We start from the raw sequence: 26,770 nt of genomic DNA on the forward strand, positions 1-26,770 counted from the left end.
ATCCTCAATTGTTTTAGGCTTCCACTGTTTTATTTCACTGTAGATACAATCTTTTCATCCACCAATGTACACTTTTAGCCACTGTTTGTATGTGAGTCCATTTTGTCTAGTTACCAAAACTTCCCATGCATACGTATATTCATTTATGTTTTCCTTCTATTTGAGATGTACAAATCATTGTATTCTTCATTATGAAACCTTTTTAATAATGATGTCATGAAACCTTGCTAATGAAAGGAACGAACATCACACTTCCTTGTACACCATAAAAACCAACCACAAGCTTCATCTTCTAAGTTGTTGGAAGTTGTCGTTATTTTTTCTCTTTCACCCAACAGAGGGTTTCATTTGAAAATTCCTGCCATCTTGTTGACTTAGATGACTGCTCCCCGGTGATCCTTACCATCATACTTTGGTAATTCCATTTAATTCTTTGATTATTTAGGTGTGACACTTTAGTGTGATACCCATTGCTTGAAAATACTATTTCAGTTGTTTCTCCTTGTTCTTGATTGCTTGTATTTTATGATTGTGGGCTTGGTATTGGCCCTTAATGGGTCAAGGGTTGTGCCATTAATGCATCTACCCTCTCAATAAGCCGATTCATTTGTTCATCATGGTAGTTAAGTGTATTGGTAGCCTCATCTTTGTCATTGTTCCTCATTCTTAGCATAGTTTCCCATCGCTCTTCAGATTTTGCAAACTGACTGTCTTTGCTCTTTATTAATCGACTGATCCTCTCAATCAATTCTATATGCTTCTTTTCAACATTATAGAGACAATGGTGTGCACTATTGATCTCATCTCTACATTAATTCACTTCGAAATGTAGCTTGTCACTATTAACCATATTGGGATTGGACTTTTTCCTTACGAACCTCACTTCCTTATCCTTATATATATAATGGTCAATGTGGGGAATTGTATGGTCGCAATTGTACAATTCGTGGGTGTACATTCCAATTAAAAAAGAATTGAATCCGTTGGATATGGCAATGTCACATGGGTTGAGACTCAACTAGCATGGAGTAGAGGTGGTGCTGTCAAAAGTTCTCAATGTTGTACAGACGTCTGTGTGGATTGTGTGGAGGCAATGCCAACACCCAAACGAAGAATAACATACAAACTCATGGATAGCAGTATAGAACAACAACGGTAATAGACAACGACGGATGAGACAAGATAGGCTAGTGACAAAATGGGATGCAAAAATCAAATGTTTCCATGATAGCTGAATTATGACTTGATTTTTTTTTAATCTACGATTGAACCAACTTTGCAGCAGGTGTCGTACGATAGTGATACGATGTTGATGTTTGTACCATTCATGTGAGATTTGGCACCGCAACAATTATACAATGGCTACGAGCAGTTAATAGAGGCAGTGACAATTTGAATGTTTGTACAACAACAATAGAGTAGGCTATGCCTTTCTAATTGCAGATTCAACCTCATTAACCATGAGTTGACTCTGACACCAATGTAACAATTGTTCCTATTTCTATGTGTAGACAATATATTTTTATTTGTATAAAATGTATTGATATATAAATAATTGATAGAATGATGATTGATGCTACAATGAAGGATCGTTATTATAAATACTAAGTGGGATGCCTTTTCATATGAAGAGATGTGTCTCTTTAATAGTACACACTTTTTTGTTAAATTATTGTTATCTATTATTATATTTGTTACAATTTTGTGTTGTTTCTTAGTGAGGCTAGGGGAGTGACCAAGTCTCCTCCCATATTGTTGCAACAAAAAAATATTGAATATTGAGTTATAATAAAAGCATTTGGAGGTTACTACCCTCCACCAAATATCTTATGTATATTTGTTACATGGTTATATTAATGTTGGTATGTGATTTCATTGAATGGAAGTTAATGGATGTTGCATATGATGTTGATGGTCGTTTGCTTTCTAGTTACTTGTAATTTGACTACAAAAATTAACTAAACATATTAATAAGTACATTGTAGAGACGTAATCGAATTGTTGTACTCACAAGTTAGTCGTGCCATTGTTGAGGAAGCACATTGGTGTTGCACGCTTAAAGGTCATGACACACCTTGACTCGTGGGAATGCTTTGGGGACGTGACAAAGTCACTCCCACCTTGATTGCTATAAATTTGAATTAATAACCTCACTAAACTAAACTTTCATACAAATTAATTGATTTACACCTCATGTGTTGGTTGATTTATCCTTGTTATTTATTATTCATTATAGGGGGAGATGTGTAGACATAAATATTTAACATTTTACATTTATATTGTAATGCCCGTAAATGAGTGTAAATATTTAAATCTTGGTTTAATTAATAATAAAAAGTTAAAAGTAATAAAAGTAATACAATTCAATTTGTTATATTGTAATTTTGTTTTGAAAAGCAACTTAGTCCCTCCAACTAAGGTTAAAACTTATGCTCTAGGAAAAGCTACATAAATAATTATAACTCACATTGGTCAATGCTGAATTAATAGGTCAGATGTGAAGTTGATAAGTAAATTACTTATTTAGGAAGAAGAACTTGCATAAATTTTGGTCGATAGTAACCATTAGTAAGTATACACATTTACAATTGTACTCCTACATAAGTGCTAAGGAAAACATGAATAATGGTGAGAAGTAACTTGATAAGCATATTTATTTACATGGTATTCCTATCCATTTTTTATGCAAAGACTTCCATAAATTATGGTGGGAAGACTTGTTATTTACTTTAGTATAAGCTATTTTCAATGATTTTGTTTTTTATGGTTTTCCTCCAAAGTTTAAGAATAAAAAATCACGACACAAATATCTAAAAATCATGCATGAATATTGCATCCATATCGATAAATTATGGCATAAAATATGTAAGGAAATTATCCACATGGCAATATATGGTGCAAAGACAATGATAAGACCTTCAAAGACCTTCAAGTTATGGTCCAATCAAATGTTTGAAATTAAATTTTTTAATATATTTAAAAACAAACATTCATTTTTCAAAGTTAAACATTATATTTTGCATTGGTCAATGCTAAACTAATAATTATCACTTAATACTTACAATAAACTTACATTATGACAAGATTCTTAATCATGGATATTATTAACCAGTAAATAGTTTTTGTTACAATATCATGGGCCAATACCATGGCTTATCAATACCACATTCCACATACCAAAAACCACAAATCATTTCACAATAAAAAATTAAAATGTAAAATATATTAGACCTTACATTGATCATTGAATATAGAGGGTGAAAATTATCGATCATATGCATGTAAGGGGGAGAGAGAGGGAAAAAGAGAGAGACAGAGAAACAAATAGACACACACACACACAGAAAGGGGGGAGAGAGAAGGATTGATGGAGAGAGATAGTGACATAGAGAAGGGGGGGGGGGGAAGGGACAAAATGAGAGAGGGAGGGAGAGCGAGATGTAGTTGGAGGGGGAGAGAGAGGGAGTGAAGATATATGACATAGAGAGAGGGAGTGAACAGGGAGAAATGGAGAGAGAGTGAGGGCGAGAGGAGATGAGGGAAGATAGAGAGAAGGAGAGGAGAGAGAGAGGGAGAGAAGGGGAAGAGGGAGGGAAACATAGAGATGGAGGGGGGGAGGGGGAGAGAGAGAAGGAGAAAAGGAGAAAGAGGCACAAGTGAAAACGCAATGCTTATTGGCAGATAAAAACAATAATGAGAAAAGTGTTGGTAGAACAAAGTGAGGCCCAATAAGAAATATTACTATGTCTTGATGCATTCCAACTAAAAGTCGAGAAGCTAGATTAAAAGGTCCCACAACTAGCCAAGAAAATAGCCAGTGCGGATTTCCTTGAAATATATGATAATGAAGGCTAGCTAGTAGCAATATAGCAACACTCTTGTTCATGTTAGATATGATCAAAATATATATTTTTGTTGTGCTCTATATTAATAGTAATTCTGCACTCCTAGTATGTTATGGTCTCAATATAGATAGTCGAAACTTATACATCCTCATACTCAATGAGCTGAAATTTAAAATTATTTTTGAATATGTGTTTACTTAGACAAAATAGTTGTTGCTTTACTAATGGTCTAGTTTCCCTAGTGACAATCCAGTGATATGACATATCTGCTCTTTTATAATGCTTTAAATGAAATATAATATAGAGGAGAAATTTACACCAAAAAACCGCTGAAACACAATAGTATATCTTTAAACAATATTTTTTAGACAATCATATTAAATACTGTTTTTTTTGTTGGCTTGACCCATGGGGTGTTTGAACCTTGAGTCTCATGGTCTATATAATACTTAATAACATGGCAATTGTCAATTGAGCCACCTCTCGTTGGTTATGTTAAATATCAACCTCGATCCATCTTAAACTTGAATTTATTAAGCGTTGAGAGTGATCAAATAACATGAGAATTGTCAATTGAGCCACCTCTCGTGGGTTATGTTAAATACCAACCTCTATCCATCTTAAACCCGAATTTATCAGGGATTAAGAAGGATCAAATCTCTTGAAATACAAACTTAAAGAAAAAAAACCTAATCCTAACTAATAAATTTAAAATTAAGATAAATCTAACTAACAGTTACAAAATTAATTATAAAATTAATTATAGAGAAGAGATGGAAATGTTAAATAAGAGGGTGATGATTTGTGAGAACCTCTTATGATATTCAGATTGGGGATGGTTTTCATTACTTAATCGAATAAGGGAACCGTTGATCGAAATATCAAATAAGACGGTGATGATTTATAGGAAATGTATGTTGATATTTGGATTTGAGATGCTCTTCATTACTCTATAGAACAGAAGCGTAGTGGATAGTGGGTACGCGCAAATCCATGGCGATTAGAATGCAGATGTCCATTTCCATGCCTACGGGGCTTCATCATTTCCAGTTCCAGGTATTTATGCAGTGGTACATATTTGGATTAGATTAGAGTACAATACAATAGATTAGATTTGATTCCATCTGGTTACAAATGTTTTCAGAATTCAAGAGGGGTGCGAAAAGCAAATTTGTTATGTGGCGCCTCCTCTTCCTTCTCTTCGTCATCATCACTGAACACAGGTAGGTGAAATGTGTATAAATCATATTTACTGTAAATATCATCATGCCATAACATTTACCTTCAACAACTAGTGAAATGTGGAAACCGATTAGTTAGGAAAGCTGAAAACACATATTGTAGACTAGAGGATCCCATATAGAGCAGTAAAACAAGATTGCTGATATGGTGGTGAGGTAGATCTGTTTAGTGTATGAAGATGTTGGCATTGACATGCAGCCCATCAGAATACAGAGCTGGAGGCGATCAAGGAGTTGAGTGAGATTGTGCCGGACACTATGATTTTCGATGACTTTGAAAGGCAAGCAACTCATTTATAGTATCTGCTGTCGCTATAAAGTTTCATCGGGTTGATTCTGAAAAGTCTTACATGAGCTAGAAGGCGTGGTTATCTTATATTGGTAAGTTTGATTCATTCTGTGATTGGTGGAATGCAGGTTTCCACCAACAGCAGCTACTGTCAGCTCCTCCCTCCTCCTTGGCATCTGCAGCCTTCCCGAGACCAAATTTGGGGTTAGCTCTAATCCCAATCTTATTTGAGAGTGAGGGTGAACTTTTAGTTGTAGGCAATTGGAGCCTGGAGGGAATACATTGCATATTGATTAATTGATGCCTCTCTTCATTTTTGGCCACAGAGCGTGATAGAAAATGCAATGGTTGATAGTGAAGGCTATGCCAGTAAAGAAGGCAGTGATCGGTTGTCGTGTATCTTTAACAAGGTTTGTTTGTGTTTTGCTACCCATTTGTATCTGGCATGGAAATAGTAGCTTTAAGAGTTGTTGGTTTGTTTTGTTGACAGGCTATGGTGAATGTTGGAGCTGAATTGGCAAAAGTTGTACCGGGGCGAGTATCTACAGAAGTAGATGCTCGCTTAGCCTACGACACTCATGGAACCATAAAAAAGGTACTAATGGAAGTTCTGTTCTAACGTCCTGCTCAACTCCAGAATTGTAGAATCTTAGTGAACTCCTTGCTACATTGGCATTTTTCTCTGGTGACCATGGTGGGAACATGGGTTCCTAATAAGCTTGGGCTTACTAGGCACTCATTTAACCATTAAAAAAGGTACTAATGGATGTTCTGGTCAACTCCACAACTTTAGAATCTAAGCAAACTCTTTGCTATATTTACATGTTTGTCTCGCTGCCAGTGCAGACCTGGCAAACCATGGTGAAAACATGGGTGCCTAATAAGCTTGGGTTTACATTTCAGCCCTGAGCTTGTCCAAGGTCAAAATCAATCATATGTCTTCGGATACTTTGATTTTCTTTTGTATTTTGAGTTTTCAAATTTTCATGTTTTTTAAGGTTGTTTTTGTATAAATACTTCCTTTAACTACTTCCTTTTTTTCTACAAGGAAAATCTTGCTGGAAAACCTAAGGAAAATACTGCTTTTAACTATTAATTTCTTCTTTTCAAGGAAAACCTTGTCAGGGAAACCTAAGGAATGCTTCCCCATAGTCGTGGATGGCATCCTTAGTAAACCCATAAGTGTACACCATAGACTCATGCGCCTCACCTGGGGGGATTCGAAGTTCAAACTGGACACCTGCTGGCACATAACCAGCAGATACAAAGCTGCATTGGCAACATCTGGATGAGCTAACCGATTGGGCTACCTTTAACTATGAATATAAATGGCAATGTACATAATGAGTATTTTTTCCAGAAAACAGGTTTGCAATGCAGCCACTATAAGTTCCATCTTGGCAAGCCCACTCTAACAAACTCATGTGCCTTCCAAGAGGTATTCCTCTAATATGGTCAAACCTCAACCCAAAAGAATGCACCCTTTCTTCAGATAGTGCACCTCACATGTGCTTAGGATAAGTATGATATGCCAACTTGTGCCAAACATGCTTCTCAAGTAATTAATTGAAATTCTAGTACTGCACACCACATGTGCCAAGGGAGGTACATGTTCACAACTTAAGTAGCAGGCTCTGCTAGTCCAAATAACTTAAAATGTCACCAAATAGATGAAAAAGAGGTTACGAGACAATTCTTCCTCGTGAGAGTCTCTCCCAGTGGTGCGTCCCTCTCACAATAAGAGTCAAACACTCTTTGAGCAAGAGGTGAACTAATATATAGCTGACTCTATCCATTACAGAAGTTGGAATGATGCATCTCAAACTCATAGTCGGTGGTTTGGAAATGCAGGCTAACTTGGAATGAAGAGAATATAATTGAATATTATTAAGACATCTACAAGGCCAAACTGGCCTATGGGATGGAATGACGATGGAGTCTATCCTAGTATGAAGAGAATAGAATGGAATTTTATTAAAACATCTACAAGGCCAAAATGACCTATGGGATGGATCGAGTTACATCCCATGCAACATTTCTTCTACTTATTAAAGAAAAACTGCATGGAAGAGCTTGTTGCCGCAAACTTTAGTAGGCATTGTAGAGGGGTACCCAATGTTGTCGCCTAAGATGTGCACCTAAGTGTGGAAAAAGTTTCTAACCCCGCAACGCATAATCTTTATGGCGCAGCCCTCAGAGTAGGGGCTGTCATCTATTCCCTACTCATTCCGTTTAAGCTTTCTCCTAGGTAAGTTGAGGGGGCTAGTCCCTAAGGGTGGTTGGAAAGGGAAAACTTGTTGCAACAAGTCTAGGAGATCTAAGGGCAAGGCTAATATTTATCTAGGTAACTTGATTAAAGATTATTTAGCAAGTTTGATTATTAAAAGAGTAATATAAATGTTCAAGAGATAATTTCAATAAGATTAATAAGACAATGACTGGATAAACAATGATAAATTGCTGCCTTGTAGAGATTCAACACATGCAAGATAGAATAATATTTCAAGTCACAAGACAAATAATGCTGCAAGGCGAAGTGTTAGTATAAGAAATCAAAAGATTTATAAGTAACTAGAATACGAGCAATATCTCTTTGCAAGAAAAGATAAAACTTGTACTTCAAATAAAGATGCCTCTCAATGATAATTATGTTCAAGATACAACAAGCATTGAAATTGACAAGTAAGTAAAGCTTGCAAGTAAATAGATCAACTCACAATTCCAACTACAATAACCCAATGAGAGATGAATGAGATGAGAAAATGCAAGATGAATACAAGACTTATCTAGGTGAAATGCAAGAATCTTGGTTAATTTTAGTTAAATGCCTAATCTACATGAAATCCTTCTCCTCAATTGTTTTGGAACAAGTCTTAAATAAGGTTGTAGAAAGAAGGTCTGAGGAAGGAGGTTAAAGCCTCATTAACGATACCTCCTCTTGCATTTAACGACCCAAGTGCCTCCGTTCCTACAAGGTATTGCCCGCAAGAGAATTGCAAGGTCACCTGTTTTAACCATTGCCTAAGGGTCAAGTTCCTCAAGTTGAATAATGGAAAAGGTGTTCTTATCTTCTTACAACCAAGCTTAGGCTTGGAGGTAGGTTTTAAAATGCAAGATGAGAATGTAATGCTTTCGTGAGATAGAATGATGTCAATATTGGTCCAAGGGAAGTAAAATGTCAATATGCTTGTAATCACAAAGTAGATAGATACTTCAAAGCACAATACTAGCCAATGACAATGGTCAATGAAAAAATTGGAAATACTCAAAGAAACAATGATGAATAGAGCAAGATCTCACAATGCCAATAGTGTTCTTAAGATGTACCTTACTTATTTAGACAGTTGAAACAAGTAAAGATTATAGAGAGATCACACTTACAAGATGGAAAATGAGATTGCTAACAAGAAATTAAGATACTACATAAATCTACAATTGCAAGAAATAGAGACAAGATGTATTCTAAACACTTAGATCAAGTAGACAAAATTGAAATGCAAATAATGAAGAATGCAGAAGAGAAATGAGATGCAAGAGCAAGCTAGTGAGTTACAAAACCAACCACAAGATCTCCCTTTTAAATAAGGAGAAACAGGATGTCAAGGGATCTAGGTCCCAAGCTCCCAAAGAAAAAGGATTAGTTTTATTATTAGAGGTTACAGGAGAAAGAAGTCCTTCAAGACAGAAGGAAGACCTTCTTAACTTGAAGAGATATTCAAATGATTAATAGGTTCAATACAACCTTCTCTTCAAGCTTTACAAGACTGATCCTTTTATAATGAAATTAGAATACTTCAGGGAACAATGGATTCAAAATTTTCACTCCCCAAAGCTTACAATCCAAAGATAAATGCTGCTATAAAACAGGCTCTTGGCCTTGCTCCAAATGACCCCAAGAAACTTAGATTAAAATTTATTGTGTGTAAGCGAAAATCAATTAAGGTTCACAGGTCTTTATCTCCTCCAAGATTTTGCTTATCAAATTTTTTCTGAATAACCCAACTTTTGCACCAGATCTGGAAATGGCAGACTCTTTCTCGGCCTTAAGGTAAGAAAGGATTTCAAAGGGTTGACTTGATGCCAAAATTTCACTTGTGGAATAATCCTTCGAGCCTCAAATTTTTTTCTTTGAAACAACGATAAAAATCTCTTCCAAAACCACTTTTGTTCACTGCAAAATCACAGTCAGATCCACAATACAAATCGCACAAAAATTACAGGCTTAAAAATTAAAAAAAATTCGATGGCACAACAATAGCAAAAACCCTCTTCAAATCAGTTCGATGATCACTGCAAAAATGAGGTGCTAGTTTTTTTTTTTAATAGACAAATTAAATCCCAAAGGGCTCAAGTCCTAGGAGGAAATGGGGCTCCAAGGCTTACAGCCTAGCTCAGGAAATTAATTAAAGTTTAATCTTAAATTTTATTTCAATTTCTGGGTAAATTTCTTAAAGTTTTAGATCTGAAAATTTGTTGATAGAAACCCCTCCTTCAATCTGGCTTTTCACACCAGTGGACAGAGGCTCCTCTAGAGCTCATGACTTTGAGGAAAAGGGTTGAAGATTTGGCCGCGGCCTTTCAGAAAAAGAATTGCAAATGAATCAGACCCTCATAATCAATTTCTTTGCCCCAAGATTTGATAAAAACCCCTTCAAACAAAATTGTTAGGTCACTGCCAAAACAAGGGTTAGTAACTTAATGTTTAATCTCAAAGTCAAACCTTTAAAAGCCTATGGCCAATAAGATTAGTGATCGAATGGCCCGCAACCTTCTTCTAGGAAATTTGCAAATTTGAAATAATAAATCTTTAGCTAATATTTGATAAGATACCCCTGCAAACAAAAACAATTTAATTCTCTACAAAATTACCAGGTGTTAGTGGATATAAAATTATTGCAAGAGGGATAAGCCTTGAAGGGTTGCGGCCCTCAATAAAATATGCAACAAATTTCTGAACCCTTTCAAAATTTCGATCTCAACCGCAAAATGAACACGGGTTATAAAAATTTAAATTTATAAATGTCAAACCCTTGCGGCCATGATAGATTAGTATCCAAAAAATTTCAAAACCCTCAATAAAACCCTTGCAACTAGCTTGAAAAATGCAGAAAATAATTCAGGGCTAATTAGTTGAAAATCTGTCTCCAAAAAATATGTAAAACCCTTTTCAAATAAGTTCAGATCCTTCTGCAATCACATGGACTAGTGAGAAAATATTAAAACAAATAAAATTTCTTCCTCAACCCTAGTGGCTTCAACATAAATTTTGCAACTAAATTTGAAAGGAGAAAAGGCCTGCAAAAGATGGTTGATCCCAAATGAAAAGGCTTCTAAAAATTTGTAAAAAATAAAACCCTTTTATGAAATTTTATTCTGGAGTAAAAAGGGGCGTGTGAAAACCCTCGTGGTCCTCCTAGAAAATTTCTCTTTGCAGTTAAACCCTAGCCGCAAGGGTAGATGAGGACTTGAGCTCTCAAAATTTCGATTTTTCTTGATAGGTCTGCCTGCAAAAGATTCCAGATAAACCTATGCCAAAACTTTGTTGCTCCTCTCCAGATCTGCAAGATAAACAAAGTAAAATCTAAAGAAATATATACAAAATTAATAGATCTAATCACAAATGAAGATATCTACAAACGTACAAGAGCCATCTCAGAGTATGAGTCCAACAACATTCCTTGAGCAGCTAATAATAGCTCTAATTTAGCAAATTTATTTTACTAAGCACAATAATTTAAAGAAATTTGAGATAAATAAAACTATCCTCTAGCTAAGGCCCAAAAACCCTACAAAAAATTCGTTAGATAAATCTTTCAAGTGAAATAGAATGGATTCTCCCACTTCCTCACTCAAGAGTTGGTTAACTTAAGCTTCAAAATAGAGAGCTTCGAGATCAAAAAGCCAGAGCACAGTATCAGGAGATGTTACATTGAGGAGCATATGCTTCCTTATATAGAAAAAATGAGAGTTTTAGAGACTCTTCCAAGTGAAAAACGGCTAGGTCCATGAAGGTGCACAAATTTGACTTGATTTTGGCTGATTAAATGCTTGATCCATGTCAAAATAATCTCCACTATTGATTGCTTAAGAAAAAATTCAAATTCCTTGATGATGGCTTTTTTCTTGGTTCAAAAACTATTTTTTCTGACTTTTTATCCTCCAAAAATCCTCATTCACCTAACCAACTTGGACCATAAATTTGATTTTCCCCTTTTCTGGACCAAAAATATTTTATTGAATTTTTGCTTGCTTGATTTGTGGAGATTCCCTTCTTGGAAAGTGCACATTCCCTTTTTTAATATTTATTATTTTTCATTTGGAGAGAATTTATTTTTCTCTCATTTTTTAATTTTGACCAATTTCCGGTTAATTATTTAGCCATTTTTTGCGAGAAAATAGAAATAATAATAATTTGAGGGGATAGACATAATTTTGACCCTCAAAATTTGTCAAAATAGAAAGTTGAGATGTAGAGGTTCTAATTATGAGTACTCTACCCCCATCAACTTCTATAGACATTACATTTTACAATTTACATCAAAATAATTATCAAAACCCCAACCAGTAGGAAATTTTAATAATTAAAATTAGACACTTAGACTCAACCAAATTTTTTTGCAAGACTTTAGAATCTAGATATGATCTAGTATGACATTATACATGGACTCTATACACTAGGACTCACCTAAGACATCAACATCGAGCCCCACTCTAGCTTTGGGTATACTTGGGAGAAAAACTCCGCTAATTATTTGATGTTTAGGAAAAAAACATAAATAATTAGTTGAGGTTAAAATTTAAAAAACTCCCTAGAGTGAAACTCTTCGCTGAAAATTCTTAAGTTTACCTAGGTGTGTTACATGGCTTTATAAACATACTAGAATCATTTTTACAATGATGGCCCACAGGGCTACAAAAATTGGATTGACAACTTTGACAAAATTGCTAAAAGGTGATGATGATCTCTGGATGTCTCACTGCTCGAACATGATGGAATGCTTTGAAAAAATGTGTACTTACTACTGCTATAGGGTAGTTGACATAGAATGGTCAACACCCAACAAGGCAATCACTAGACGACGTGACAACAATAAGGTAGTAGCCCACTATCACCACAACTACTACCTTTATGTATTTCCATCAATGGGAGGAGTCCTGATATATAGGTCACCTAAGAGATATTCTAGGCTTAAAGGTATAAGGTGAAACAATAGGCTTCTAATGGATGACACAACTTGTGTACAAGGCTTAAGATGTGAAGAGGCAATTCGCTTCCCTTAGAGAGGCCAAGCTAGGGCATGCTAGACCTAGGGTTTGAGTAATAATGTGGAAAATGGGATGACCCAAAGTCAACGTACCAAGAAAAGGTTTCCAACAATATATTCTAGCAACACAATGGCACATGAAACTTTCAAGAAGCCTTCAAGTTGAAGCTTACCCAAACTAGGGTTTTTCCTAGGGAAAAATAACTAGGGCAAGAAAATTATGGAGAAAAATGGATGAATGGGCCACCAAGCAGGTTGATTTTGAGGCAACCCAATAAAGCCTTGTTGTTGAATCCTTCCACACCAAGAAATTCCTCTCCCTAGCAACTTCGCTCCAAGCTCTAATTGAGCCGCTTATCCTCAAGAGGGCCGAATCCACAACCCTCTTTTGCCATTAACTTGCATAACTCAAGGAATGGTATCCCCTTCTTTACTCAAAAGTGCCTCAAGGTATCCCACTTTCCTTTAAGGATCTAACAAAGATTGTTAGCGAAATTTCACTAATGGGCTAAGTCACCTGACACGGGGATTCGGGATTCGTAGGATTCGGGATTCGTGGTGTCGGATTCGGACACGTTGACCCCTCGGAACAGGACACGTAGGATTCGTTATATATTATTTTATTAATATATATATATATAAAATTAGATATTTCTTACACAAATTTTAATTAATGATACAAATTTATTGATTTCAAACATAGATCTTCATCTATAGCTATTAGCATGCATTGTACATACAAAATTCAAATACATGTCAGTGGTACTAGTCACATAAATCATGATTCATAATTCATAACTGAAAGACAACTTACAACTACAAGATAGTAAGATAAACACGCTGACAACTATAGTTTTCTCATTAAGTCATCAAATCAAAATGTGTTACATAGGTAGTGCTGGTGCAATGCCAATGGCAAATAGAAATAGAAAATATAAAACAACTACAGGTATACAAGCCTCAAGGTATCAATCAGCATCAGAATCAACATCAATGTCCTCATCATCATGGTCCCCACTGCTCTCCTCTGCATCCTCCTCCTCCCTTGTATCCATAGTCGCCTCTGCATCTGCTGGTGTGGAGGATGACCCCTCTAAGTCATCAAATCTAATAGGCTCTAGCACTGGATAATTGAGATCCATGTTGGCCAATGCCAACTCAACATTGGTGTCTCGACCCATATCATCAGGAACAATGTTACTTGGGAGCGGGAGCAAAAGCGGGTAGCGGGAGCGAAAACGGGAGCGGGAGCAAAAGCGGGGAGCGGGAGCGAAAACGGGAGCGGGAGCGACATTTTCAGAAGCTCCTGGTTTGGTGCTCTTGATTAAATACGAGTTCCATACCCTAATACATGACAAAATTCAATGGAAACATTGCAATCCCCCAATCTTAAAATCCTGAAAAACTGATAAGTCTGCTGGATTTTGAATGAAATCTAAAATTCTACTTTCTCCATATGAAATCCAATGAGGCCGGAACCACTCTCAAACATCCTGAGCCATTTCATGGTAATGTTAAAAATTTAAGTAAAAGGATGAAAATGAAGATTAAGGAAAATGTCACTTTTACTTTAAGAATTTAACATCACCATGAATAGCATATCAATACTAGGGCCTAGACTTGATCATGAAGCTGCCAAAACGCTTGCCAAATGAAATATGCATGGCTGTAATGACCAAATGCGGCCTTTTCATACCCGCGCAGGTCACTTTTCGAGCCTAGCGAGTCTTGGAAAACAGGACACGATTCCCAAAAACGTGACACGCTGAGAAAATCGTGACACGCAGTCGGATTTGACGTGTCAAAAAAGGACACGACGTGTCATGGGTTTTGGACACGAATTTGGAGAGAATCGCGTCGGACACGATGGATACGGGATTTGTGGGGCCTATAGGACAAATCCAGTTACTTAGCTAATGGGATTCTCATTGTAGTTAAATTGCTCATTGACATTCATCATCAGTTTTCATTTCCTTCATAATTCTCAACTATAGTTCGACATAATTTCTACAACAATTATATGGCCACCTACGCTTAGAGAGAACTCTCCCAAATTTCTGCCACATTTTAATTTTCCAATACTAGATTTGATTTAAATTCCTAGCAACTTATTTTATTCCCAAAAAATTTATTTACCCCAGTAAATTATTTTATGAAAAACTACTGAATAAACATAGACTGGAATTTTAACTTATATATATATATATATATATTATTTTTTGCAACAAAAGCAAAGTGGAAAATCAATCATGAAACATAGTAGAAATTTTTTCCCTCTAATTTATCCTTCATTAAATTGCTTAGGAAAAATAAGGGCTCCCTTAATAGGGAAAATGACGCTCAGAGAACTACATAAATTATATAGCAAAGTGGAACCTGGGAATCTTGCCCCCTCTAGAAGTTTTGACCTCTAGAAAAAGTCGACTTCTCCAGCCTGCAATTCAGTCTCCTCTCTCCTAGCTTTGTACGACCGACACATTGGAAGAACAACTCATCCTTCACCTAGGTCGTACACCCCCGTGTGCAACCCTCCAAGTTGAGTTTCGACTTCCCTACAAATTCGACCTCCTCTCTTTGATATCTCAGCCCCTTCAGAATTCTCTCACTAGAATTTCCTTGCTGCAATTCCTCCTCCTCTTTAGCCTTGAGTCTTTCATTCCACTTGAGAAAATCACCCTCTCAATGACCCAATGTGTCTTTCTGTTAATTTTAGGTATGTTCTATGCTTAGAGCAATTTACTTGAATTTTCATATTAGCTCAATATCAATTCCAGATTAGCAATCACATTTAGCATGATAGTAAAATGCAGATAGAACATAAACATAAATTGCAGAAGACATGCCAAGACAAGAGGACACAAGATGTGGCGCCAGCCAAGGACAAACCCCAATGTGGGGAAACTCTTGATCAATTCTTCTTATATTTTTCAATAGTTCGGCAGAGAGAGAGAGATAGTACATATACATTAGAAGTCAACACTTTGACTTGTCAAAATAAGAGTAGAGATCTTCACCATGAAGATGACATAATGAGGTTGCAAATATGATGACAAGGACTACAGATCTGAGCTCAGGTGAAGGCATACTTCTCCAACTGATTCTCCAAGGTGATTCCATCACCATGTTGCATCCAATCATCATGCAACATTTTCTAGAATGTTGTCCTCCTCCTGCAGTACTAGCAGTCACTGTTTCATCAACCCATCAACTCATCTCAGACAACAATGTAGAACAATGTATCAAGGTGGGACACCACCTCTGCCATGCTGTCAAGGCTGACACAACAACCTTAGCTGCTGGCTATGGCCTATGGCCTAGCCAAGCAGCAAGTTAAGCAACAATAAAAAATGTCAATGAAGTAGTATTGACTTTGCTGTTAGCATTATGATTTACCAACCATGCAAATAGTCCTAGGAACATCCTTCTAACACAGTGCTATCTTCATACTTCTTTTACCACTCTGCCACAAATTCCACACTGTCCTTTTAGGCCTTGACATATTGATAAGGCTTCTTCTTATCTGTGGGCAGTAGCCTTGATTGACTGTGAATAGGGCAAATTGTGACAGCAAATTAGGTCACCTTCTAGACTGTGATTAAGGCCTCTTCTAGGCTTCCTTACTGTGGCTTAAGGCACCCTCAAATGCTACGTATAGAAGCCTCCTCTTTGCTGCGTGTGAGTGACTTTCTTGCTACATATAAACCTCTTTGACTACGACCAGACAACGTATAGTTAAGGTGACTTTTAGACCTGTGACAAGGGCTCATTTAGAGCTTCCCTTGACAACGGATGGAAGGTCCCATAGACATCTCCTTGCTGCGTAGACAGGTCTCCTCTTGCTGCTTATAAAAGCTCCCTTTTACAGCGGCTAGGTATCTTCTTCCTCTGCGGCTAGGAGTCTCCTTTAGCGTATAGGGCTTCTCTATTAGACCAGCGTTTAGGCCTTTCCTTGCTACGATATGGAATCCTCCTTTGCTGCATCTAGGGTACTCTCCCTAATTGTAATTTACGGCAGCGTAGGCACTCCTAAAAGACCCTTTCTCCTCCACGTCTAGGGCTTCTCTCTGACTGTAATTTAGGGCACTCCATGGCAGCGTATAGGAAACTGTGTATAGGACTCCTCCATGACAGCGTTAGGGTCTAGGGAATCTCTTCTAGGGCAGTGTATAGCCTTTACTTCCATGGCTGTGATTTGATCGTCATTAGGACAATGTATTAGACTAGGGCACTCCCTCTAGATCTCTCTTTCATCAAAACCCAAAACAGAATGAAGAGAGAGATCACAAGAGTGTGTGCGTCCAAATGACTTGAAGACCTCTTCTATTTATAATGAAACGTGGAGGACAAGTGGGGGGTAATTTGGTTGCTGGCCGACCTTGACGAATTGTCGCATAACACAAACAAATTCATATCTCCATGAATACATGTCGGAATTGGATGATCTTTAGATCAATCCTACACCTCTTGATGAGAAGAATCCAAGAAAAATATCAGCTGCCATAAATAAGAAGACCCACATGGAGTTTGGCCCTGGTTGCCAATTTTAACACTTTCTCCTTGTTAGGCTCTCTTTTATAATTATCACTGAGCCAAAACCCGAACTGTCAATCTCCAAAGTGATGGATGGCTAGGATTAAATCCCAACCCACTTAGATCAACAATAGAGATTAGATGTAATTCATTAAAGTGATTAAACCACTTTTCCATAAAAAACCTTATCCCAATAGCCAACATTAATCAATGTTCCACGGGGACGCGTCCCCCAGGCTCGGGTGCATGCACCCTTCGCACCCCACGCTGGAGACAAGGGGACGTCTGGGGGTGCGTTTCCCCATGCACCCCTTTTGGGGAGTCCCGGGGAGACGTAGGGGGGTGTGTTTCTCCATTTTGGGGGGCACAAATCCCTAAAAGGGGTGCTTCTGGGCGTCCCCTTTGGTGCATCCCCCCTCAAATTTGTCTAATAACACTTAATAAAAAAAATTTGAAAATTCACATATTAAAATACTTAAAAATAAATAAATACTAAAACAAAACTAAAAATTAAATTTTAAAACTTACCTATTCATCTCCCAAATTCTCTTGCTTGTCATCGAGCTCTACTGAGTGCTCTCTTGACACCGTCGAGCTGTGCTCTCTTGCCTGCAGTCGTGCTGTGTTCTCTTTCTTGCTGTCGAGCTCTGCTCTCTTGCCGTTGTCTAGCTCTGCTCCCTTGCCCACCATTGAGCTCCTCTAGGATGATGAATGATGAATTTAATTTTTAAATCAATGTAGATTATAGAATGATGAAGGATGAATGATATGGATCAATGTATTTGAATATTTCATTATTGGATCTCATGGTATGGATGAATGATGAGTATGTCATATGAATGACGTATATATCAAATTGAATGACGAGGATGGATCAATGTATGTTATTATTTAATTCAATTACGAATTTAAATTTTATGTGTGGATCACTGTATTACTATTAGTCTATTTATGGTTTCATTATTGAATATGAACTTGAATTTTATATATATATATATATATATATATAGGGGGACATCAGGGTATATAACTTTTAATTTTATATATATATATATATATAAAATTAAAAGTTATATACCCTGATGTCCCCCTGCACCCCCAAAATTTCCCTAAAATTTGAGGGTACTCCCACACGTCCCCCCTATGTGTCTCCTCGCACCTGCGTCTCCCTGCTCCAAAGTCTTGGTGGAACATAGACATTAATTAATAAATGAATCTATGTGTTTTTTGTAAGTTAGACTTAAGAAATAAATCATAAAAGTCACTTTGCTCAACATGAGCAAGTACCTAGCCCATGAGGGGCAGCTCAATTGGTGATCACCATGCTATGAAGTATTATTTAAACCAAGAGATTCAAGGTTCAAATCCCTTGTGGTTCAAGCCAACCAAAAAAACATGAGCAAGTACCTATAGAGTCTTGGACTTCTCCTGCATGCTTGACACCTAGCCTATATAGAAGTACTCGTTCATTGCTATATCACAATAACATAACGGTAATTCAAGCTCTCCCAAACTTCCTAGCGGAGTGGCAAGTTGAACTCTCCCAATAATTTATAATTTGAAATTTTCCACCAAATGGTAATTCAAACAGAATTATGATTCTAATTGGAATCGTAGTTCAAACATCATGGTCACACGAACTTCTTGTTACTCCAAACTCATTGATAATTCAAACTCTTCGGTAATTCAAATTTCCCTCAAAAGCATTCAAACTCTCTTTCTCTCCACATGGCTGAAAAATGCATAGGGTAAAATTGCACGTGAGTGAGAAACCATGTGTCCACATGGAAAGTACATTTATCCACTCTTATAACTAATCCAAGGATTAAGGAATACTAATTAAAAAAGGTTAAAGATTTGGGCTTATTAATAAAATAATATTATCTTTCTTTAGCCCTCTTGGGCGCCCTAAGTCCCCTTTTTTTCCTCTTTTGTGGAGTCATAGCCCCCCATTATTTTGACCTCCTTATTTTTGTAGCTTGTGATGTATTTTTTATTATTGGCTAATGAGTTAATGATATAGTTGATGATAAACATATTGAGTAAAAGTTTGAGTGCCAACATTTTCATTGAATTGATCACTTGGAGAATCAATGTTTTGATCTCCATTCTTTTCTTCATTGTGGGAAGACAAATGATCCCTCAGATAGATCTTGAAAGAAGTGTTAATTTTTGCAACTGCGATCAAGTTCCACCTTGGAAAGCTTAGATGACCGAGATAATGATTGCATTAGATTCCTCTTTTCGAGAGGACCAAAATCAACCTAAAGATCACCTTATTTGGACAAGCAAAAGTTGGTTTTTGAATTTATTTATTCACCCATGTATATTGGGTTAGGTCGGCCCTAAGCCCATGTTAAATTGGACAGGCTAGCCTCAACCCCAAGTGGACCCTCATGAAAGCCTATAAATAGAAGAGACCTCAAGCTCGTTTGGACACATTGATCAAGCCATCTTCTCTTTTCTTATTGTCTTGGTTCACACAAGTCTGATGGAGGAAAGCTCGGTTAAAGGGTCTGAATCTACAGGGTCGAAGCTTGCAATGACTTAGGGTTTATTGATTCTTGGACGCTGGCACAAAACTGGGCATTTTAGTCTTTGGACGCTGGCACACAGTGGTCCTGACAACATCCTGGGAGCCTTGGACGTTGGCACAGAGTGTTATGGGAGTGTCCGGGAGGCTAGGGTTTCCGCTGCTTAGTTTGGTCCCCAGACACATGCATAGTATGGTCCTGAGAGCGTCTGGGCTGCCATAGATGCTCGCACAGAAGCCTTATGAGAGCATCCATGGTTTGAGGCAGATCTGGGTATGTTTGACCCCGAATGCCCTTATCTAGTTCACTTGGGAGCGTCCAGATCTGCTTCGGATGTAGTCTTCCAGTTCTGCAGAGAGCGTCCAGGATTGCTATAGACGCTCACACAACTCCTCCACGCGTCTGAGACTCAAAGATGAGATTTTAGTGTTCCAAAGATTTTGCTTAGTGACAAAAATGTTCAGCACATCAACAACAATATCCAGCAATTGACTACAGTCAGTGACAACACACTACAGTCCTCAGAATCAGGGTTGTGATTATAAGCATGATTAGATCTGTTTCATGGATATCATAATTGTTTTGTTGCATAGATAAAGTTATGGATCATTGTACTCTCTTTTGCTGAATCATTTGATGACGATCTAAGAAGAAGAAGATTTGCAAGGGTTTTCCCCATAGTGGGTTTTGCCCTGGTCTCGGACCAATCTTGGTGTCTCTATGTGTGCATGCTTTTCTTCTATTGTTCCTTTATGTTCCATTGCATTGATGATGATGATGATGATGTTGTTCTTTCTATATAATTGCATATGTTGATGAATAATGGTGTAGATCTAAATAATGTAATGATGATATGGGGTGAACTTAATGTATTAATGAAGAAATGCAATTATCAAAGCAAAGAACAATGTAGCCCTATGAAAAATTATCATTGTGTCAGAGATGGGCTGAAGAAAAGCCGTGGAGATCACCCCGATGATGTCACTTTTGATGGAAGCAAGAAGAGGATGGTGGAGACATAAAAGAATTCTATTTTTTGAAGAAAACCCTAGGCAACTTGTAATATTCCTAATTAGCCATGGCTAATTGGAATATTCGATTTTGCTCAATTTTGCCTTCTATAGCTATTTATAAATAAAAAGGTGAGGAGAGGGGGACATACACACTTCACGAATAAAGACATTCCCTTGTAGCACAACGTTGTAACTTAAAAGGTGAGCCAAGGGGGGCCAAAGAACCACGTAGAGGAGGGGCCCACGTAGACACTTGGAGTGACTGCGCAGATGGTGAGAAACACGTGGCAAGAGGAAAGCTACGTTGGAGGAGGTGAGCCTTGGGATTGAGAGAGGCCAACGCTATAAAGGAGAGAGGAGCCTCCTCATTTTGGCATTCGATTATGTGCATTTGAGCTAGTCACTTCGACTTAGAGCACGCTGGCTGTTTAGCTAGTCTGCAGCACTGTTTAGTGCATTGAGTGTCTCCGTTCGGAGATCTCACCCTTAGCCTCGGGGGACTTCGAGTGTTTGCTCGGGCAAGGTATTTCCTTCGGTATTTTTGCAGTAGTTTCATCAGCATTTTGGCAGGAGGATTGAGCATCTTAGATGACTGCGCAGTCTTGAGAGGGATGATGCAGTTCTTTCTGGCAGGAGTTCTGAATTGAGGTTTTGCAAGGGGATTTGTGCTGGGAGGTTGAGCAGGGGATCAGCCCTTGCATATTGGAGGATTTTAGCTGAGTTTCAGGCATAGTTGTGGTGAGTTTATTTCAGTAGCAATGCAGATTCCTGAGGGATTGCGTGGGTCCTCAAGGGGGTGATTTTCGGGGGTCGGCTATTTCAGAAAAGCTTTTTGAGTTTTCCTGGGTTTCTTGAGTAGAGTCCGATTCCAGAGTTTCAGCATTTTCTGAGGAGGGGAACAGCCTCAAATCCTCATTTGATTTCTAGCAGCAGCAGTAGCATGACAGTTCTCCGGCATCTTGGACGTAGTTCAGAGAGAGGCCATTCCTTTGCTATTCTGAGTGTATTTCTTCACTTGCCTTGTGCAAGTTGAGGTGCCATATTTCTGATCACCTCCTGTACTCATTCCATTACTCAGTATAATAAAATGGCTTAGCATTTCTCTCTGCATTTCTTGAGTATCTGCTTATGGTTATATTGTTATATGTTGCACCATTGTTATTTTTATCTCTTTGAGCTTCCCAGCTACTATACCACTTGTGTGTTTTCTCCTATACTCTTAGACAGAGTCTGGAAAGGGCCAGGTAGCCTCCAGATCTCATCCTCTTTTCAGAGGCGACATATCTGGTAAATGCCCTCCCAGTCCATCTTTAGTTGGTGTTTGCTTGTGTTTGAGGAATATTCCTGATAAGGGATATTACAGTGGTATTATAGCATAGATTTGGCTTAGCCTGTGGAACTAGCAATCTATGACATCAGGGGAAAAGCCCTATATCTGTTATAGAGGTAGGAGATACAGAGACGCTGGGCGTAGGTTGGAGAACACCTACAGAGAGGGAGATTGTGTTTCGGTGGTGGATGTCGAACAGGAGGAGCCTGTGGTGGACACAGAGCAGGAGAATCCGATGGCAGATGATGACGAGAAGAGATTTGCTGACATGCTCCTCAAATCAGTACAGGATCTGTCGAGGCAGATTGAGGTGATGGGACAGACATTCACGACAGTAGAGGCTATACAATGTGAGAGCCCACGGGTTTTCCAGGTTGGTGAGGGATCGGGTGCATCCCACCATTTGCTAGAGCAGCGTGATACTACTTAGCAGGTGGCCTCACATGCCCCTACACGCTTTACCATGCCCACTTTCTTAGGAGCAGACACGGGGCCGGAGCCCAGCAAGAGGCAGAGCCTGGTCATATGGGCGATTATTTTGCAGAATACTAGGCCTATGGGCAGGAGTTCAAGGAGGATCTCTCATTCAGAGACTTTGTTCAGCTCCAGTGGGATAGTAGACCCCGCAACCATCACAGAGGGTACCGACATTATCATGATGGTGACACCCACCGTGCAGCTAGTAGATTCCACTTGCCTACGTTTGATTGTTCATCAAACAGTTTAGCAAAGTCTTGGGTGGAGAAGCTGGACATTTACTTGTAGCTTAACCAGATGTCGAAGACAGAGGCCATCAAGGTGGCGACATTACATTTGGATGGTGAGGCCCAGGATTGGTGGTTCCATGGGATGGTTACACTCGGGCATTCCACAGTGACGACGTATGCTAAGTTCACCAGGAGGTTGATGGAGAGGTTTGACCAGAGGGATCCGGAACAACACTTTGTTGAGCTGACGAGGCTCAAACAGACAGGGAGCCCAGAGACCTACATTGCGGACTTTTTGAGGGTTTCAGTAATGGTGCCAGATCTATCCACGACACGGAGGATCTACATGTATGTTGAGGGGTTAGCAGAGCCACTTCGGGGTCTAGTCAGATCCGCTAGACCAACCACCCTTTAGGATGCTATTAGCAGGACCCGAGACTTACAGGATGTCTTACCCAGGACCCAGACACCTTACCCCTAGCGACATGCTTTTTAGCCTAAGGGGAAGGATGTGAGGATTCCACCTCTGAAGGGGAATCCAGGACGAGTACAACTTGATGATGATGCCAGGAAGGAGTTGAAGAAGAAGCGGTTGTGCTTCACTTGTCAGGAGCCGTAGGCACTGGGACATAGATGTGCTGCTGGCAAAGCACATTTTATTGAGGTCTTCTCCGAGAGAAGCGGGGAAGAGGATGAGGAGGATGATGTGGAGGCAGGAGGTAGTCATGCCGCGCAGGATCGTTTGCCACCTCCACCACCAGTAGCGGGTGGTGCAGCTTTTGCACCTACCAGAGGGGCCCTTGCAGCATTGCGAGGAGTTCCCAAGTATTTGACGCTGCGCGTACGGGGGATAGTATGTGGCCAGCGGGTATCAGTCTTGGTTGACAGTGGGGCAACCCACAACTTCATCGATGCACAGATGGTTGAGCGGAGAGGTATACAGACAAAGAGCTTCGATGGCTTTTCAGTTTTGGTCCCAGGAGATCAGACCATGGTGTGTGCTCGTTATGTTCTAGAGTTATCAGTGACAATGGGCACCTACACACTGACTGACCACTTTTTCGTGGTCGATATTCTGGACACCAACATGATATTGGGTGTTCAGTGGCTTATCACTCTAGGGAAGGTCACAACAGATTGGAAGACCCTAGAGATGGAGTGGGATGATGAGAAGACAGGGAGGCATGAGAAAATACGGGGACAACACACATATCCGCCTCACACTGTTTCGGCTCATCGGATGGAGGCAGTCTTCCGGAAGGGAGACGTAGAGTGGGCAGTGGAGCTGCGTGCATCAGAGGCAGGGACTACAGGGCGGACAATGCACCCAGAAATACAACCCATCCTAGACCGGTATGCCATAGTATTTGGGGAGATTCCGTCAGGACAGCCACCGGATCGGGGGTTTGAGCACACCATTGAGCTTGAGCAGGGCATACAGGCAGTGATTACTACCCCTTATAGGCATCCCAAGGCCTATTAGGATGAGATTGAGCGGGCCATTCAGGAATTGCTGGCTCTTGGGCACATTCGGTCGAGCACGAGTCCTTTTGCTTCTTCCGTGGTGTTGGTGAAGAAGAAGGACGGCACATTGAGGATGTGCATTGACTAAAGGGCCCTGAACAAGAAGACCCTGAAGAACAGGTACCCCATACCTAGGATCAATGAGTTGATGGATGAGTTGAGAGGAGCCTAGTTCTTCTCAAAGATTGATTTGAGATCCGGGTACCATCATTCGCGTGAGGGAAGAGGACATTCCCAAGACCGCCTTCAGGGGTCACTATGGGCACTTTGAGTTTTTGGTGATGTCCTTCGGGCTAACCAACGCCCCAGCTACATTTCAGTCTTGCATGAATCACATCTTCCGCAGTCACTTGAGGAAGTTTATGTTGGTATTCTTTGATGATATACTCATTTACAGCAGGACTTGGGAGGAGCATCTCCAGCACATTGAGACAGTGTTGCACATCTTGGAGGAGCAGCAGTTCTATGCCAAGCTCTCCAAGTGTGAGTTTGGATTGACGGAGATGTTGTACTTGGGACACATCATAGGGGTGGACGGAGTGAGAGTCCACGAGGAGAAGATTAGGGCCATCAGAGATTGGCTGGAGCCGAGGAATGTGACGAAACTTCGGGGATTCATTGGTATTTGTACTTACTACCGGAAGTTCGTCAAGAGTTTCTCACAGCTTGCTGCACCCCTGACGGATTTGACAAGGAAGGGAGCATTCAGTTGGTCGGATATAGTGCAACAAGCCTTTTACAAGCTCAAGGAGGTGATGAGCAGTTGCCTGGTGCTTGTATTGCCAGATTTTTCGCAGCCATTTGTTTTGGAGTGTGATGCGTCGGGAGAGGGGATCGGCGCAGTATTGATGCAGGGAGGTCACCCTATAGCCTTTGAGAGCCGGAAGCTCCTTCTGCACGAGAGGTTGTATTCTATATACGACAAGGAGATGCTGGCCATCATGCATGCATTGGCCAAGTTTCGGCGGTATCTAGTGGGTAACAGGTTCAGGGTGAGGACTGATCACAATAGCGTCAGGTTCTTTTTGGAGCAGAAGCAGCTACAGAGGCAGCAGAAGTTGATCAGTAAGACCCAAGCATATGACTTCGACATCGAGTATGTCAAGGGTAAGAACAACGTGGTAGCGGATGCCCTTTCACGTAGACCAGCCACGTTGTCTCTTATGAGCTTGGACGCAGACTGGAGGGCTCGACTCTTAGTAGAGTACTCCAAGGACAAATTTGCATGTGAGGTTTTGGATGGGTAGGTGGCGGATGACAGGTACAGGGTGGTCGATGAGATCATCTACTACAGGGACCGGATCTTCTTGACTGAGAGATCTTAGCTCAAGAATAAGATACTTCAGGCATCACATGATTCACCATTGGCAGGCCATCAGGGGTTTACCAAAACCGACAAGGCCATTAGAGAGAGGTTCTCATGGAAGGGCCTCAAGGAGGACGTTCTCTAGCATGTCCGGGACTGCGACGTTTGCCAGAGGAAGAAGGGGGAGATGAGCCATCCTGCAGGATTATTGCAGCCTCTTCCCATTCCGGAGGGGAAATGGGAGAGTATTTCTTCATCACAGGGTTACCCATGGTGCAGGCAAAGGATTGTATCTTTGTCGTCGTTGATCGACTGACAAAGTACGCACATTTTTTCGCCATATCCGCACACCACATAGTAGCACAGGTGGTCGAGCTGTTCTTCAGAGAGGTCTTCAGGTTACATGGTCTTCCTAAGACCATCATCAGTGACAGGGACACCTGTTTCATGGGCGGGTTTTGGCAGGAGCTTTTCCGGTTGGTGGGGACGGAGTTGACACCGAGTACCAGTTATCACCCACAGACGGACGGGCAGACAGAGATAGTTAATAAGTGGCTAGAGGGCTACTTGCGTAACTATGTCAGTGGGCAGCAAAGAGCATGGCTGAAGTGGCTGCATCTGGGGGAGTACTGCTACAACACTACACATCACATGTCCATCAGTATGTCACCATTCTATGCTTTGTATGGATATCATCCCTTATCTTTTGCTGACATGATGTTTGGTGCTAGCAAGGCTTTGAGAGCGAAGATTTGGAACCAGGAGAGTCAGGATATTCTCCGAGTTCTCAAGGATAATATGGCTACAGCGCAGAACCAGTAGAAGCTATATGCTGACAGGGGTCGGGTGGAGAGACAGTTTGAGGTAGGGGACCTAGTCTACCTATGATTATAGCCATACCGACAGTCGTCACTGAAGCAGAAGGGGGCTGAGAAGCTCAAGCCCCACTTTTATGGGCCATACAGGGTGATACGCAAGATTGGACAGGTTGCATATGAGTTGGAGCTGCCCCAAGGTAACAAGATTCATAACATTTTTCATGTATCATGCCTGAAGAAGGCATTGGGACAACATGTGATAGTGACAGATGAGCTACCACCCACAGATGATGAGGGGCATTTGGTGTTGCAGCCAGAGGCTATTATTGATACCGGGGAGAGGCAGCGACGGAGCAGGATGGTTCGGG

At 39.8% G+C, this 26,770-nt stretch overlaps 1 protein-coding gene across 1 annotated transcript in view; it reads left to right on the top strand.

Moving 5' to 3' along the window:
• The first annotated feature begins 4,664 nt into the window (after nucleotides 1-4,664).
• The window catches only part of LOC149224134 (Aldolase superfamily protein), a 182,946-nt gene continuing 160,840 nt past the window's right edge, over nucleotides 4,665-26,770 (top strand). The window contains exons 1-6 of the mRNA XM_089386011.1: nucleotides 4,665-4,901; nucleotides 4,990-5,068; nucleotides 5,286-5,367; nucleotides 5,504-5,579; nucleotides 5,702-5,785; nucleotides 5,866-5,970. Coding sequence (XP_089242137.1) covers nucleotides 4,839-4,901; nucleotides 4,990-5,068; nucleotides 5,286-5,367; nucleotides 5,504-5,579; nucleotides 5,702-5,785; nucleotides 5,866-5,970 — 489 coding nt within the window. The 5' untranslated portion in view covers nucleotides 4,665-4,838. The remainder of the gene's footprint in view (nucleotides 4,902-4,989; nucleotides 5,069-5,285; nucleotides 5,368-5,503; nucleotides 5,580-5,701; nucleotides 5,786-5,865; nucleotides 5,971-26,770) is intronic.

Source organism: Pinus tabuliformis, chromosome Q (genome assembly GCF_031772625.1).
Source record: "Pinus tabuliformis cultivar Carrire ecotype Pingquan chromosome Q, CPIR1, whole genome shotgun sequence".
Lineage (NCBI taxonomy): Eukaryota > Viridiplantae > Streptophyta > Pinopsida > Pinales > Pinaceae > Pinus > Pinus tabuliformis.